The sequence below is a fragment of the Euprymna scolopes genome, chromosome 2 (genome assembly GCF_053919585.1).
Source record: "Euprymna scolopes isolate OS-2025 chromosome 2, ASM5391958v1, whole genome shotgun sequence".
NCBI classification, from domain to species: domain Eukaryota; kingdom Metazoa; phylum Mollusca; class Cephalopoda; order Sepiida; family Sepiolidae; genus Euprymna; species Euprymna scolopes.
In genome coordinates, this window is record NC_136483.1 from 73,007,099 (window position 1) to 73,025,205 (window position 18,107).

The 18,107-nt window shown below is 30.6% G+C and overlaps 1 protein-coding gene across 1 annotated transcript in view; it reads right to left on the bottom strand.

Annotated features, from left to right (window-relative positions):
• Positions 1-849: 849 nt before the first annotated feature.
• The window catches only part of LOC145292360 (RUS family member 1-like), a 52,711-nt gene continuing 35,453 nt past the window's right edge, over positions 850-18,107 (bottom strand). The window contains exons 10-14 of the mRNA XM_080138692.1: positions 17,361-17,418; positions 14,727-14,800; positions 10,976-11,091; positions 6,755-6,800; positions 850-1,005 (exon numbers count right to left, since the gene is read on the bottom strand). Of these exons, the coding sequence (XP_079994818.1) occupies positions 854-1,005; positions 6,755-6,800; positions 10,976-11,091; positions 14,727-14,800; positions 17,361-17,418 (446 nt within the window). The 3' untranslated portion in view covers positions 850-853. The remainder of the gene's footprint in view (positions 1,006-6,754; positions 6,801-10,975; positions 11,092-14,726; positions 14,801-17,360; positions 17,419-18,107) is intronic.

Here is an 18,107-nt window from a genome sequence, read left to right on the forward strand (position 1 = left end):
CAGTACATATTAAAAATTAGTAACAAAATACAGTACAGTATATAATACACATCTATATAATCAAATAACATTGTAAATAACACTGTAAGGCAGGGCAAATACCATAACCAGGGTCAGGAAAAACATTGTATTCCACATCATAGCCTGAAAAATATGTATCCCAGGGTTCTACTGTGTGTGTGTGTGTGTGTGTGTGTGTGTGTATATATATTCTAAACATTGGTAACATCATGAAACTACGATAAAGTTGAATTAAGTATAATATATTATTTACTAGTACTTAATCTGAACATGAAGCCACTTGTTTTAAGATGCTAATTCTAATATAAAGGGTGGTTACTAGAAAAGCAGGAAAATTGTCAAACAGTAATTTATTTTTACAAAGAATAACTTATAAAATTTTTCAAAAACTAATACATTCACTGACATTAAAAATGTCATTTATATAACTCTAAGAAATAAATAAGCCAGATGTAATAAAATTTACAACCTCAAATTTCCTGCTTTTCCAGCAACCATCCTGTCGAAAGGGAGTGAAAGATAGAATCATTTCAAGACGAACTAAGTCTGAAAGAAACCCCACCACTAGTTTAATCCACTAGACACCAAACAGGCTAACCACGAAGTAAACTTTTCAAGAGACTAATAGAGAACGAAAGGATTATAAGGCTAGTTGATAAAACGGTATATCCTTAGACTGGCTAAATGGCTGACCAAAAGCTCATGTTTTTTCTATCATGGTTTGATCACATCTCATGATGCTGATCAACAGATCTCACGGAGACCAATGCTTTTATTTGCGTTTATTTAGTTGTCTCCATGGAAAATAAAGAAAAAAAAGACATAAAATCTGTTATGAATCTTTTTTAATATCTAGTCTCCATTCATCTGCTCCAAGTAGGGCTCGATCTGTGGTCCAACCTTTTGCTTTCAATTTCTTTTTGAAAGTTGGAAATATTTCCCTTGTATACTCAAATGAGATCTGCATCACATTTTCAGCATCGCCTGTCGGAGGAAAACAAAAAGAAATTTATATGTTCCTTTTATTCTCTTCATACAACAAAACATTTAACATTTGAACATAACAGAAATTATTAAAAAACAATTTGATTATTGAATCCATTGTCTCCCCCAAAAAGATTTTTTTTAAATATCATTCAAGTTTATAATAAAATAACCCCATAATGGAACCGGTTCTAATCTTTAGGAATTTAAAAATTTATTTAATTTGTGCAAAATTTCACAATGTAGTCGTAAATCACATTCTCTCATAATATGCCATGTTTCTGAATTTTTTAAATGAGGATTGAGAATTCATATTATTTGAATTATTTGGACTATTGTTCTCAACTTGAATGTTATTTTTATGACAGTGGATAAAGTATTTGGTAAAATTCAGTTGTAAGTTTCACTCTTCTGTAGGTTGAAGGTTAGTGAGAGTGACGCTCAAAATACAGTTGTAAATTAATTAGGACTTCTACCTGGTCATGGCTGATGGAATGAAACCCCTGTGAATTAAATAAAGAATTTTGTTCAAAATTCTGTGTTGATTTCCAAGTTTGACAAGACACACCTGAAGAAGATTGGAGGTGACATTGATTGAAATGTTGTGAAAATAAAATGCAAGATTAGAACCTGAGTGCAAATAAACATAATATGCTGTTTTAAAAACATAAATAGAATGAAATAAAACTTGCATGGCCACAGGTTTGGAAAATTAAATTTAGTGCATCAAATATTTTAGTTGTATAAATAATTCACATATTAGATTAACAAATGTTGGACTTTTTTTTTTCTTTTTTTTTTTAGGCATATGAATTTTATCAAATGATTAGAATTTAATGAACAGTTTTCATATTTTACCAGTGTTATGTTTGATGATTCATTTGGAAGAAATCTCAGTTAACTCCTGAATCTTGACTGGTTTATATAATAGGACTCAATAGCAAATAGAGCTATATATTTAGCATAATTTTTTAAAATTTATATTGGCTACATATGTGCAGACATGTTTCAGCTATAGTCTAATCTAACTTGCCTTTGTTGCACCCAATTTACATGAAAAAAAATGATTTTGTGAGGCTTTTAGGAAAGCTGATGAGCAAGTGACTGTGTGACTACAATTATTTTTGGATTTAAAACCTAGGATTGTGTTAGCTTTTCGTACATGTGAACACGTGTGGGTGTATGCATATTAGTGATGGCACAATTCTAATATTTTTACAGATTCTCTTCTAAATTACCAATTTTAATTCTTTTGAAATCTTTAAATAGAAGCTATAAATAAAGCTATTTTTTTTAATCACACAACCCATGTAATGTGCATATATTTTCGTCAATGTAAAAATACTCTTGTAGGAGTTGATCTATAGATGTTAATTTTACGGGTAGTTTAAAATTAAGTTTATTATTAATGGTACTAATGATGAATAAGTTATAAACAAAAAAATCGTTTTTAGTATTGGAAAATAAGCACAAATTATTCTGATCTTGATACACCAAGAAGTTCTGATTTCTTTGATTCCTGATTAATTATCCCAACGTGTGTGTGTGCGAAAAATATGTATGTGAGCACTCACTAAGGATATTTTTGTGGCTTGACATGTGGGCATATATACAAATATTTTGAAGTAGGCCTGTACTTGTGCATCCTTGTTTTTTTTTTTGTTTTTTTGTCTCTCTTGTAAAAAAAAAAAATCACAAGTCTTAATTGAACTCAACAAGCATTTAATTTTATCACAAGATGGGTCCTAGTCTAGTCTCAAGACATTGCCAGCAGATAAGTTAACTCCCTATAAAAGTTCAAAGCAAATTTAAGGAAAAAGTTAATATGAAAAAGTAAAATTTAAAAAAACTAATAATGCTAGACTCTTAAAAATAATTCTAGTTATATGGTCACTTGTTGCTGTGTTTCTTAAATATCCGTCAAAATCATTTCATCCTAACAATCTGACCTGGTGAAACTTAACTGAAACATATCTGCACATATGAAGCTAAAATGTTTGCATATATACTAATATATTAGACTACACTATAATCCATTCACACTTGGGTTCCACATTTTTCTTTGGATTTCACAGATTACTATTTCATTAATTGATTGATTAACTGATTTTTGATTTGTTATTCTATTGAAACATGACATTAGAAAAGACATAGCAGTCAACACCTCTGCTACAGAAGTATCCCACAGGTGTCTAACATGTAGGAAATACTTCTGAGCTCAAATCGGTCTAACAAGCCATCTCCGAACATACAGAACCATTGCATGGTTAAGTGATGGACAAACATCATCATATTCCTCCCCCCCCATTCCATCTCACCTACTCTTTCTTTATACGTATATATTTTTCTATTTAACAATTGTAGTTAAGGTTTGCTTTTTTCTTTTTTCATTCATATATAGTTGAATTCTGAATTTGGTTTTGTAATTGTAGATTTTTTAGAAGTCGGCTTATGCAAGAGCTAAATCTGCGATAGGTTAAGTTTTTTTTTTCTTCCCAGGAATTTAAACTGCATTCTTTATTTTTACACAAAGCTTCTTTAGACTAATATATATATATATATATATATATATATATATATATATACGGGATGGCATTTGCTTCTTTGTGGACCTCATTGAACTTCATTAATTACTTGAATAATTCACACTTGCATTCTATTTGACAAATTACTATTTCATTCATTGATTAGTTGAATTTTTGATTTGTTATTCTATTGACAAAGCATTTTAGTTCAAAAAAAGTTTTATATATTTTCACTTTTATGCTAACCAGTGGTTCATTTTTAGTAATGTATATCCTCTGATGAAAAGTGTGTATCTTTGAAAATCCATGGGTTAAGGAACTTTTTTTTTATCATTTCTTGTTTGAATTTTTGATTTTAGCTATTTTAACTGAAAATAGTGGTTTGTACAGGTTTCTTGCATCAGTACTCAACACGTTGAAATATTACTGTTTAGAAGGATCTTTTAGGCCTCATGTAATCTACCACCTATCTTATGTGGAACATTTGTAAGAAATGGTAAAACGATTTCTGCTGATCGAAATCTAACTTCTTGTCGCTTTCGAAACACCTAGGTACGGACAAAATGAATGCTGATGCTCAAAATGTATGAACATTTTGACCCCTCCCTTTACTTAAAAATTCACCAAAAATTAAACCAATTTTAATGAACTTTTCAGTATTTATCAAATAATGATCGCGGAATATAATGAATTAATTATTTTTATTTAAATCTGAGTGGAAATGTATTATTTTGTTTAAACAAAAAATATCTTTACTAAACTTATAATTTTCAGTAGTAAATAAAAAACGCAAAAATTTATTTTTGCTTTTTTTATATAAATAAAGCATCGTAATTTTAACAATTAAAAAAAAAAAAATTTTTACAGGAACATTATGAAAAAAACCCTAAAGTCCGTATTAATGAATTCAATATAACTCGAAAAAAAATGAATTTCTCAAACTACCGATATTACCATTGAATTAAGCATTATTTATTTAATATTTTCACACAAAAAAAAATTATAATAGCAAAAATATTTCTACTTTTTTTTTAAATTACAGATTTTGCATAATTTTTATATGCAAGATTTTAATAATTTCCTTGCTCGCAAGAACGTGAGACTTTCGGCGTAACATAATTTTATATAATCTCGAACCAATAATTTAAAAAAAAATAATTTAAAAACAGGAACATAAAAAATAATTGAATTAAAAAATGATAAGAATTGATACAAACGTTCAAAATAGGAATGTATGAATGCACAACTTGGGGAAAAAAAAGAAATTTGACACCCATACCTCCTTTTACTATCATGACTTCATTTTGAAACAGCGTTTTGATTGGCTGAAATTTTGGGCTTCCGTATATCCGTGTTTACATACATTTATCGGTTGCATTTTGCCGAACAGCATAATTACTTGCTTTTTGAGGGCTAATTAAGCTGTATTTTGTATAAACAAGGGTTTTTTTTTTTTATTTAATTCAACATTTTAGGACTTTACTTTACTAATTATCTTTGAAAGAGACCCAGAAAACTAGTATTTATCTTTTAAAGGATTTCTACAATGAATTTATTTAACTTCAGAATTTAGCTGAATTAGTTAGCTCGCCGTGAAAACATTTTCATAACTTTTTTTTCAGTGTACAAATATTTTTTTCCTTTATGAAATTAACTTTAGTCTCTAATCTTTCACATGCAATCAAAAAGTAGTCGGAAACCTACAAAAAAATTATGATAAATCGACTTTCAAAACTAGGTCCACCTTTTGCCCGCCCATTTTTGCCCGTATCTAGAAACACCACTATAGATTAAAAAAAATGAGTTCTGTTAGAAATTTAGAGTTCTACAGGATACACCTGAAGAAGATTGGAGGTTAAATCAACCAAAATGTTGTGAAGAAAACACTAAAGATGAAGAATCCAAATAATGACTCTGAATATCACATTCAGTTGCTCCAGCCGATGAACTGATTCAGATTGCATTGAATTACATGGTATCCTTATGTATTTATACAGTTCAAAACTTGGAAAAAAAAGAGGAATGTACCAAGAATATTTTCAGAAGTATCAACAGAAGTGAAATCATTGTGTGTCCTGTTTTTTGTTTTTTTAAGAACTACACTTTGATCCGTCATTGGCCAATCCTGAAGACAGATCTTACTTCTACGAACAAAATGTGATTTGTTTTCAACTGCAGTTTAAAAACTGCTAACTCAGTCTGAATATGACTCGACTGTTTATTTAGGAATTATAGATGACCTGTTAAACTTGCTGAGGACTCTTTCAGAATTGGTAGATATGAAAAAATACATTTCTGATGGTTTGCTTTGAATCAAAAGTCAAAAAGAACCAATTCTACTTCTTTCTTAGACAGGATACCAACTGCGCGATTTTCAATATTCCATAATTATTTTTAGGTTTACCTCCAGTCTCTTTATTTTGAGTTGCATATTGATATATCATGTGGCCCAATTTCCATTTCACACATGTCAAAAAAATCTATTTTTTTTTTCAACTTGATAATAAAAGAGATGACTCTAGCAAGATTTATAAAGTTATATTCTCTTTCCATGGAATAACTGCATAGGAATGAGTTTCAGATATAGTCTTGTAATTCTAATGGTCTGTCCTTTCTTTAGAGATAGTATGTTAACTTGAGTACTCATGGTAAAGATTAATAGGTATTGGTTTACTGGTATCGTTCTTTCTTGGAGAAAAGTTGTGTTGTCTCCATTGGATGTAATCTCTATACTTTGAGCAAGAAACAAATCGTTTCTGAAGTGACCAAATTGATCAACCCCTTATCTTTTTGCCTTCCAGTAACATTGTGCAGTTGAGCCTTTATTAAGAGAAGCGAGTTGAATGGGTATGTGGGTTCCAGATGAGTTCCAGTCACAATGAAGCATGAAGGATATCTCCAATCTAATCATCATTCAGAAGCAGATTAGAAACTCGTTCCTTTTTTGGGATGCGTCAATAGAAGAAGAGAATGCTTCCTACTCTCGAGCTGTTACTAGTGTGTCTGACTTTTGAGTTAAATACTGAACAGGTACATCCTATAGTATATAATTTAGTTGAGAATAACAGGAAATGGATTAGCAGAGGTCAACTCATTAGACATTGATTAAAAATTACTCAAGCTGTCAGAATGTATTGGACAACTAAAAGGGCCCATTTGATTGGATCAGGAATTTTGAAACTGCACAATCAAGAACTTTTCAAAACAGAAAATATTTTACTCACATTTGTTTGCAGCTTTAGCCAATTTCTGAAGAAGAATATTTTTTTCCTTAAAAATAAAATCAAAGAAAACAAAATTTAGCATATCAAATGATGAAATTTATCGATGTTATTTTTTTTCTTTTTAAATAAAAATAATCCATAGCTCATCTGCCTGAAATGTAAAGAAAACAAAAATTTCAGTCCCCTTTGATATAATACATTGATATATAATATAATACATAGTGTGTGTATACGTGGATGAACTTCACTATGGCAAAATGCTGCATTATCTATATTCAATGTAGAGGTGCCCTATAAACAAGCCAAAATTTTTACCTTCAATTTCAAAAAGAAAAAATATTTTTTTTTAATTAAAAAAAACAAAAAAGTAAATGAGAAAATTAAATGCTTTCAGTATTGCCAAAAAACTTGAAATTTGAAATCATAAGGTATCAAAACCTGAAAATATATAAGGGACGTTCCAAAAGTAATGCCTCCTATTTTTTATTCAGTCCAAATGGATCAGAAGAGATTGCAAATTGCTTTATGATGACTAACCTGAAATTTTCATCTCTCTGTTGCAGATATTGATAGATTCTAAGAAAGCAACCACTGTCATGGGCGTGTGTCAAAAGCAGAGCTGCGTCATTGAATTCTCCCATGCAGAAAAACTGAACCAATCAACATTCATCAGTGCCTGTTGAACATATATGAAGCTGATGCAGTTCATATCAGCTCAGTTAGGGGATGGGTTCATCGATTTCACAGTGATGACAGAGATGTGAGTGACAAAGCATATTCTGGACTTTTATGACCGAGGCATTGTTCATTGCTGGCAAAAGTGCATTGGGAATGGTGGTGACTATGTAGAAAAATAAATTCTTAAGCACAAAAGGTCGCTTGTTTTAATCGTTCCATTCCTGTCTTCATAGCTCTTCAACATTTTAGTTTTTGAGTTAAAAAGTAGGAGGCCTTGCTTTTGGAATGACCCTTGTATTTTGCTGTATTCACAAGAGGGCTTCCTTCATGGTTAATTCTAGTAGATTAAAAAGAAAAAAAAAATGAAATGTATTGTCTCAAAAAAAAAAAATTGTAAATGATTTTATTTATTTAATAAACAAAAAAATTATTTTGCATTATTTGATGTTCTAATTTTTTCAATGATGTGATCAATTTCTTCTATTGAAAATATATTTGTTCTGTACATGCTGGTTTTGTTTTCAACCAAAGAAAGATATCTAATTTCTGAAATGATACATCATGCCAAAACACAAGAGAAAACTTGTTGAAAGAGATTAAAAATGCAAGAATTTCATAGGGTTTTTTTTTTTTTTTTAAACAAAATGTTCTACTTTTTGACAACTTCTCAAACTTTTTGTTTGGCCAATTTTATACGATCTTTGCAAAAAAAAAAAGAATCTCAAATCTATTGGCAAAACTCTGTCCTATCATCGCATCCTTGCGCCTGTTTAACAAATATTTTGATGGAATGTGCGCTGGTGAACTTATAACACCTGTGCCCCCTCCCTTGACGTACATACTCCTGATTAACCTGATGAGGTCCCTACATTCCAGAAAGACTTCTATTCTAATAGTTTCTTTGCTCAGCTTTCAAGACTTTGGAATTCCCTCCCTATTTCTTGCTTCCCTGACAGTACTAACCTGCAAAAGTTTAATGTGATGTGAACAGTCATTTCACTACTCAACTCCCCACAGTCCCTTATTAGACATGATCTCAAATAGTAGACACTTACATTCCAAATAGCAATATGCCTGCTTCAGGGTGAAAAAGAGTAGGGGAAAAAACAAATCTGAAACAGAATCTGAATACCCCTAACCCACAAAACAAATTTTTATACACTTAACTGCTTCAGTTATTTATTTTTGTTGATGTGTCACCACTTATCAAGACTTGGCAGCTACTCAAGGATGAGGGTTAAAAAATTGTCAGTTGGATGACGAATGCCACCATAAGAGGATTAGTGGGCTGGACAGAAGATTATTTTAGAGGAATTTATTATTCAAGAGAATAGGCTCAACAAGTATTTGTTTACATTAGATTTGAAGACAACCATGTTAGTTCGGAAGTAGCCTTGTTGTTCCACAGATGGGATGTTCTGAGAAAGAAACTTTGTTCATGGAAGTTCCATTTAGTTTTTGGTACAAAGAGGAGGAAAGGAAAGTTTTTTATATGATGGTAACTAGAAGAGTTCTTACTGTGAATGTTTTTTTTTTTTTCTAGGAGAGACCAGAGAGAGGAGTTAGCAACATCTCTTCTGTGTGAAAGGAGTTGCAAGGAAGAGAATATATCATTCCCCACTAGATATTTGAATTTAGTTTTATACTCTGTCAAGGCAAGACAGAGCGTTTTGAGCAGTACCTCCCCATAGATGACAGTAGTACTTTGTCTTGGGACATAATTGTCTCTAATCTATAGAGGATTGTATCAGGTACCTTCTGGAGTGGTAGAATGATCCAACAATTTTTCCAGTGACCTTAGCTACAGATTTGATGCAAGTCTTCTATTTCAGGTCTGGAGTGAATGTTTTTTTCAATTCTGAAAAATTGTCTGAATAGATTTTAATCCTCATCAGCAAAAATTAGATACAGTTGGCAAATCGATTTGTTTAAATATATCGTTTTAAGCAAAAAACAATATTACATACTTAATTGTCATGTTAAAAATAGTAATATATCCAAAAATTAGAAAAATTCATCAAATAGAACAATTGCTATTATGTATTATATTATTATTATAGTAAACAAAAAAACATCTATCACTATAGAGAACAAAATATTGCAGCCATGACACATAATCTAAAATATTCCTTTCAGAGTTATGTCCCCTGTTTAGACTCCTACTGTCTACTTTATAACATCTAAGAAAAATGCGATTTTACCCAATTTTCTGTAAAAATGACTTAACTATAACTAACTTTCTCCTCAATGATTTTTCATAAATTTTAGATATATAACTATTTCTGGCATGACATGTAATATTGTTTTTGCTTAAAACGACATATTTAAAAGAACGATCTGTCGACTGTATCTTAACAAACACCAAAATTAATTATGAACATTTTTTTTTTATAAGAAATGACTAATATTTATGTCGGAAAGCAAAGGATCGTTTTGACATTTACTCTATATATTCTGATGTAAACAAGTCTAAATGCACAGAAAAATAATTTGTTCTTGTCCAAAATTTCTCCTATTTTAAAAACAAAAAAACGTTTATTATATACATATTTGTGACAAAACAAAAATATCAAATTCCAAAAATCACGTAAATTAATCGAGTAGTTTTATTTTTATAAAGAAAATCATTTTTTAAGCAAATAATGGAAATTTGTAGGCATTACAATACGAATCTTTTGAACTGAAATTATTGAGTTATCCCCCTTGTTTATTTTTTAGATTATTGGACAACGGACGCTCTTCTGTTCCTCATAAAATTTGATTTTCTTATTTAAAAATAAAACTAATTGAGCAATTGGCATAATTTTCAGAATATGATATTTTCATTTCATCAGAGGTACTTTCATCATACAGATTTTTCTTTATTTTTGTTTTTTAATATAGGGGAAATTCTGAACAAGAACTAAATTTTTTTTTTAATATTTCTATTTAACATTTACTGAAGTCAACGGAAACTGTAGATTTAATTTATTCAGAAGTTCAACTTAAAAAAAGAGCATTATTTTCAAAATATTTTGCCAGTAGATAAGATTCTTAAACTACTTTTATCATATTTATCCACAGATCAACTCAAAGCATCTGCTGAACTAGAGTGGTCAAACCCTCTAAGATTTAACCTATTTTTTTTTTAACTTTTGAAATCATTACTATATATATATATATATATATATATATATATATATATATATATATATATATATACTCAGAGAATTGGCTGTAATAATAAATACGAAATCTGCATGAACTAAAATATGTTTAAGTATATTTTACTACCAAGCAAGCATCCCATCAATTAATCAATACAAGATTGTAAGCATTGTATGAAGCATCTTCTAGCCAAACAAAAGAATCTGAATGATTACACTAAATGAAATTGAAATTTGGTTGCTGGAATTATAAAGATTCTTCCCATTATTCTGTTTATGGTTAGAATGATTGTCTCACATTTGTTTGTTTTCCTTTCTGATGTCATGTGTTGATCGCTTCCCCCAAAATACCAGAAGAAAATTTTATGTAATAACAGTCAAAACATGGCCAACTTACAAGACATTCCTGAGAGATGATGCCATCCACTGCAGCATTAATGACTTCAGCTTGAAAGCAGGCTTCCAACTCATCCTCAACAGTGCTACCAGTGCAGAGAACAATGTTGATGCTACCTAAAAAGAGAAAACAATTAATAAAATTATCACTTTTAATTATTTATTAATTATTGCATTCTATATAAATGCACACACATTCCCTCGGTATGGTTACCCTTACACTGGCCTATATGAGGAATGGTGAACCTATTCCATGTGATGTTTCCTATAGTTGCAACACTAAGCTAGGTACTCTACCATACTAGATAAATTCTTGTTGTGGAATCCGTTAAGAGCAAGAGATCACAAGAAAGATATACTATAACACAGTTGATTGGTCAATTTGGGATAGGAAAGTTAATGTTCTTCACTAACTTAAGATTTGAGAGGTAAAGGGGAATTTAATGAAATACATGAATATATCTCATATAAAGATGAAGTGTTCGCCCCAGGAATTGGGTCCCGTGATTTCTGCGAACTCTGATTGAAGTAAAATGAAACAAAAAACATGATACATATATCAGGTGTATAAATTAAGTAAAAATTTATATAATTTATTTAAAACTCATTTTGGAAAATTTCACTTGGAATTATTTATATGAATTTATCCAACTTGCAAAGAAAAGGAAACGCTCAATAATTTTTTTGGTGAGTGTAATAAAAGATAGTTTATAAGTTTAAAATGGAATTCAAAAAAAGTTTCAGAAGTAAAAATTTAGAAAAAATTGTTTTCTACGCATGCTTTGAAACATTATTGTCAATCTGTATAATAAACAATGTTTCGAAACATGCGTAAAAAACAATTTTTTATAAAGTTTTATTTCTGAAATCCAGTTCCAGAAGTAAAACTTCATAAAAATTGTTTTTGTCATTCGAAATTTTTTAATTCTTTCTCTCTCTCTTATATATATATATATACACTAGCATTTCGGGCTGGCGTTGCCCAGGTGTTTGGAGGTGTATGCTGAGCAAAAAAAACAAACAAACAAAAAATGGTCAATTTTTTTTGTTTGACCCCTATTATGACCCCTTAACATTTATTGTTTTGGGCTCAAATAAAGTTATTAAGTTAGATCCATGTCCAAGAAACCTATATCTAAAATTTCAAGTGTTTAGACCAAAAATTGTCGAAGGAGTTTGGTAGAGTTCTCAAAAGTCAAATCGTTGAACTTTGACCTCTTAATCACCAAATTTCTAGCCGAAATCTGGTCACATCGATTTTCCCAAATCTCAGTACCCTGTATATCAAATTTCGAGTCTGTAAACTTAAAATTTACAGAGTTATTGCATATGGAAATGTACACAGACACACACACACAGACAGACTCTTTAACTTTTATAGAAATAATAAATATACAGGGTGTCCGTAAAGTTACTATACAGTCTTATTGTTTTATTGTATTATATTTGTATTAATAGTTAAGATCTTCGACAATTTGTTATTGATGCATTTGCCAACCTTGATTGTGACTTGTGCACCAAAGTTTGTCAGAGTGTGGTGTCACGTTGTCGAGAATGTATTGGAGCTGAAGGCCTCCAATTTGAATATTTGTCATAGAAATTGTTTGCCTTGATTGTTACAGTCTTTTCGGATGTAACACGTGTATTTTCTGAGATTTTTATAAACATAAAGGTGTTATTTCTTTTTATTTCTTTTGTTACAAATAAATATTTTAATACAATATCTTACTGTACTGTTAATATATTACAGGGTGTCTGTATAGTAACTTGTAAGACTGTATAGTAACTTTACGGACACCCTGTGTATATATATATATATATATATATATATAAATAAAAAAAAAATGGAGATTTGGTGTGTGTCTGAAAACAAAATACAATAATAAATTTCAATGTTCAATTCAGAGCTAGGGGTGGGAGTTAGTGTAGTTTCTACTCTGTTGCCATGATACACTCCCAAGCATTACCTCCTACTTTGGGAGGGAGTAGTATCTGTTCTGGTGTCATGAGACCACCTTCCCATGCATTATCTCCTCTTTTGGATTAGGAGGTAATACAGTATATTTCACTTATCATATATACTAAAAAATATATGACCAGAGGGAACATAGTTTTGCTAGTATATATAAGGTTCATACAGGGTAAACAATTAAATTGGTTATTATTAATTTGGGAAGAGCACCGCTAGGCATTAAGTTGGGTAATGTGGGTTATATTTATTTTTTATTTTGGGGTATTGGATGTCATTCATGAGATTTCAATTTCTGATTTTGATGAAATTTTGACCATAAGTATTAAACATCGATTAATAAATATTCCCCCCAATTGTATTTGGTAGGTGGGTGGTGGGGATGAAATGGACACAAGCTTCCATTTGAAAATTGAAGATTTTCTGATTTGCATGAAATCTACTCCATAATTATGAGATACCTATAAAGCAAGATTTCATGAATTTTAAATTTTGAGACCATAATTTCAAAAAAAATTTTTCTAGAATTAAAATCATTTCATTTAATGGATTTTAATCAAAATTAGAATAAGGATTCTACATAAAAGGTTTAGTATCATTTATACATCCAAATATTTAGCTGGTAATTTTTTCACATTAGGTTGTAGTAGGTTTTTTTTTTTTTTTTCATTTCACCAGATTGTTTTAGTTTGCAGTTTTTATTTTTGCAGGGCGACAATATTGGGTCAAATAATAAATAAATAGAACCCCAAGAATATATCCTATATATTCTCTTTTTCAACATGTATTTCATCCAATTTACAGAAATAAAATAATTATACATGCAGTGATTTTTGTATTGCCAAAGTTTTAACCATTATAGACAGGAAGAGAGTCGAAAATAATTTTTTTTACTCTTTTTCACCACAAACAAGGCATATTGCCATTTTGACATAAGGAGCTATTATTTGGGATTGTGTTTAATGGAACTGTGATGAGTTGAGCAACAAGATGTCTGTTTACATTACATTTAAACTTCTGCAAGTCAGGAAATCAGGAAACAGGGAGGGAATTCCAAAGTCTAGCAGTTCAAGGGAAGAAAATAGTAGAGTAGAAGTATTTCCAACATCTAGAGACCTCAATAGTGATGGGATGGGATTTTGCTGCTTGTCAGGTTAGTGGGAAGTGTGTATGTCCGGTGGGGAGGAGGCAAAAGTGCAACAAACACATTTCATTAAAGTACTTGCAAAACAGGCACAGGGATGCGACATTGCAGTGATGAGACAGAAATTGGAGCTTAACCGACAATGTTGGACCTATTAGATATTGAGACATTATTTTGAAGAGTGAAAGACTAGTGGTAGATACACCAGCCGAGAAGTGACAATGATACTTCATGTTTGGGCAAATTGTGGCTTTGTAAATATATAGGTTGCTTTCTAGTATGAGTAATTTTCTAGTACAGTAGAGGGAGCCCACTTTATTTGCAGCAGCCTTGGCAATGTCCTCTAATTCATGTTGCCTGTGAATGTTAAGCTGAGGAGTTTGAAGAGTTTTCAGGTAGGGTGTTATTTGTTCGGATATAAATGTCATTTTGTGATGACAACAGAAATAATTGAAGTGAAATTCAAACTTGGAAGTACATAAACCGTGTGCTCTTTTGATACTTTTTAAAAATTGAACAGAATAAATTGATTTGTGTATTTAAGTATGACTTCATTATTGTGAAATAAGTTTGGTTAATTATTTTTCTAAATGATAAAATATATAAAATGAAAAGATATAAAAAAAACATGTTTCATACCTTTATTAAGGTCAGCAGATGTTAAAAACTTTGATGAAGCATAGACTTTTCTCAATGTGCTAAAATCTTCTTCACTAAAATAGAAACAAAAATAATTAAAATTTGCACATAAAAAGAGCAATTATATTTTTGATATAAATTAAGATTACAATATTTTTCCTGATTCCAATACAATTATTATTCTAAGTTTGCAATTCTGATTCTTTTGAAATTTCTAAAAAAATTTGTTATAGGAGTTGCTGTTTATTTAATTTTCAGATTACTGTAAAAACCAGTATTATGTTTGCATATATTTTTGCATAAATACACTTGAGGAGGTTGGGGGATTGCATACATTACATGTCTTTCTAATTAGTTTCTAATTTTTTTTCATAAAAATTTAATGAAAATATTGATTTCATAAACTCGTCTATAGTTTTCATTTCCACCAATTTTTTTTTTTCTTCCTATTTATCAACTGTGCCATTTTTACTGCAACATTTCTTTCGGTGCCATTTTTACCTAAATTCTTTATGATACATACATTTTACTTTTACTGCTAGTTTAAAAACCATGAACATTTATCATTTTCATCACTAGTACTAGCAAATCAAAAAGAAAAAGAAAATTAAAAGAATCGTTTTTGGAATCAAATTTTTCCAATTCCGATACATCAAAAAGTTGTGACTTTTACGATTCTTGATTCATTATCCCAACACTAATATAAATCTCTTTTTTTTTTCTGTCATACGTTGGTTTCAGTTTGTTTTTGTCTTTTTTTAATTTAATACTTTTTCTTTCTAAATCATTCCTTCTCTTGCATAATAATTATTACTGTACAACTTATTGAATTATTGTACAGATTTCCACAAAGAGATGACAGTTATTCTGTTCACTACTGAAATCAAGCGCCTTGGTCTATTATCCCATTTATAACATTTAAAGTCTTTAAAGTTTTGGTGCTATTTTCACAATGTTTTAGCAGATGTAATCTTTGACCTTCTTTGAGAGTATCTTGTCCAACATGGGAATCTATACAGAATTGCAAATGGAATCTTTTATTTAATCTGCAAGTATAGCATGCTCTCGTACCGTCACCCATGACATAATTCGCAGTTGTATTCTGAGTATACTAATTCAAATAATCCAATTTATAAATCTTCAACTCAAAAATTAAGAAATATAAAAATGTTCATGGTTTTATCTTTTCATGCAAAAATGTAATGAAATTTTATCAATTTAATCCTAACTATCGAATAGAAAATGTAATTACAAAAAATAAATACAAAAAGACAAGCAAAATCTTGTTTGCACGTGAATGTTTTGATCAATAAAAATGAAGCCAAGATTTGAAAGTAATCAAAGATTGGAAGAAAGCAAATGGAAAACTTAAATTGAAACGTATAATTAACAGTAACTGAAGAAATAATTGTAAAAATCATTTTATAAAATCATCATGAACATTGTATGTGTGTAAACATGCACAAAGATGCATGTTTTAGTTGTGCATATGAATGGCATTGCAGGTGATAGATGCTCGGCCAAAGGGAAACTGGAGGGGGGGGGGCATAGCGCACAGAAAATTGAAAATATCTCGGTTGATGTCTGATCAGCCTCAAGATGTTTTTTTGTTTGAAATAAAATAAGTACTTCATTAAACAGGGAATCACACTTTAACCAACCTACTTGAGAAAAGTAATGTCCCTAGATGGGCTCCAAATAAACCCTCTTGAATGAACACTGTCTAGCTGCTATCTCTAGAGGATATCTGGCTAGGGGTTTTTATCCTCAGCCTCTAAAATCAACAGAGATTAGACCATTCCTGTAATGATCTGGTTCTTGTTGACTGCAGTGTAATGCTGGTTCTGTGCAGTTCTAGGAGGTTCACTCTCCCAGGCTTTGCCTTCTCTCTTTGAAAAAGGGGTTAGTTTATAGCTAATCACCTGAGGCGCCCTTACTGGATAATGCTGACGGGACTGCCCAGGCACTTTTTGCGGATCAAAGTATGCTTTTTCAGGGCGCTGACTTCTGAATCCTATTTTCCGATCTTGGTGTTACAGTTCTTGCAATGAAAGAAAACAAAAAAAAACCTGGTGGATATTCCGTGTAGTCAACTTTGGAGTTGTCGAATTGTGACCACTGACAAAGGCCAACATCTAAGATTTTCGCTCAGAGGTGAAAAATTTTCTAGGAGATGGGAAAGGTGGGGGGGGGGGTAGTCAGAGCTGGCCCTCTGAGGTTAATTGGGATTGGACATTCAAGGAAGTAGTTAGTTTTTCTGAGGGTAGGCAAGTAGTTGGGCTGATATGCCTTTCGGGGTAAGGTGGGTCCATGAGGCTCTTAGCTTAAGGATTGTGTTGATGGAACTTCTTTTTCAGTTTGGTCAGGTAAAAATTTCAATTTGCTAGTCTGCTATTCAACCTAGGAAAACAAGTACAATTTTAACTTCCAATGAAAAATAAACCTTGTTAATTGTTTTTAAACTGAAATTATGGTTTTTTGTTTGGAAGAAAAGTTCCATTGTTTCATTGATTGAAATTAACAACAAATTTTGACCATCACAATGATTGGGATAAATGCACACATACATATTCATATGTAAATTTCATCTTACGTATATGGTTTGTGGGCTGACTTCAAACTGGTTATACTTACTCATAGCAAGCATTCTTTATGGAACTACCAAGATGAATGGACATTTTTCTGGATGTTTCTGAAAAGGAACCATAGTTAAACTGAAATTGTTTCCAATTTAAGCCGGTGCTATTTTCTAGATTAAATAGAAAAATTAAATGTGGCTAAAAGCAGAAAAGAAGCCAGAAATTTGTAGAAACAAATAACATGAATCAAAAAATAAAAAAAAGATACAAGTTTAGTTTTGATAAAAGCAAAACACATTAAAGAGGAATTAAAAAACAATTCCTGGTTTCAGTTTATCAACAAAAAAAAATTATTAGCATTATGATTTAATTCTTTATTTAAAATTAAAAAAAAAAAACAGAGCAGAAAATAGACGTTGGGTTTACTTTCAACAGTTTTGTAACTCTCATTGCCTCTTAAAATTCCATGAATGATGTTTCTGATAAAGAGGGAAAAATTTGATATGTGGGGATTTTAAATTCTCTCATAATATTCATCATCATTCATCTGTCAATCTATCAATCATTAATTCTTATCTTGCAAAAGTTTTTTTAGACTGTTAAGTGGTGAATCATAAGTAAAAAATTTAAAAAAAAAATAAAGGATTACCCCCTCCTCATATTCACCCCACAATTTATCATCCAACATAAAAATGTTTTAGCAGTAATAAAACTTAAGTTATTGATCTCGCATTTATACTGCCCATGCTAACATATAAAACGAATGTTAAACTGCTGTTGCTGCTGCTGCTGCTGCTGCTGC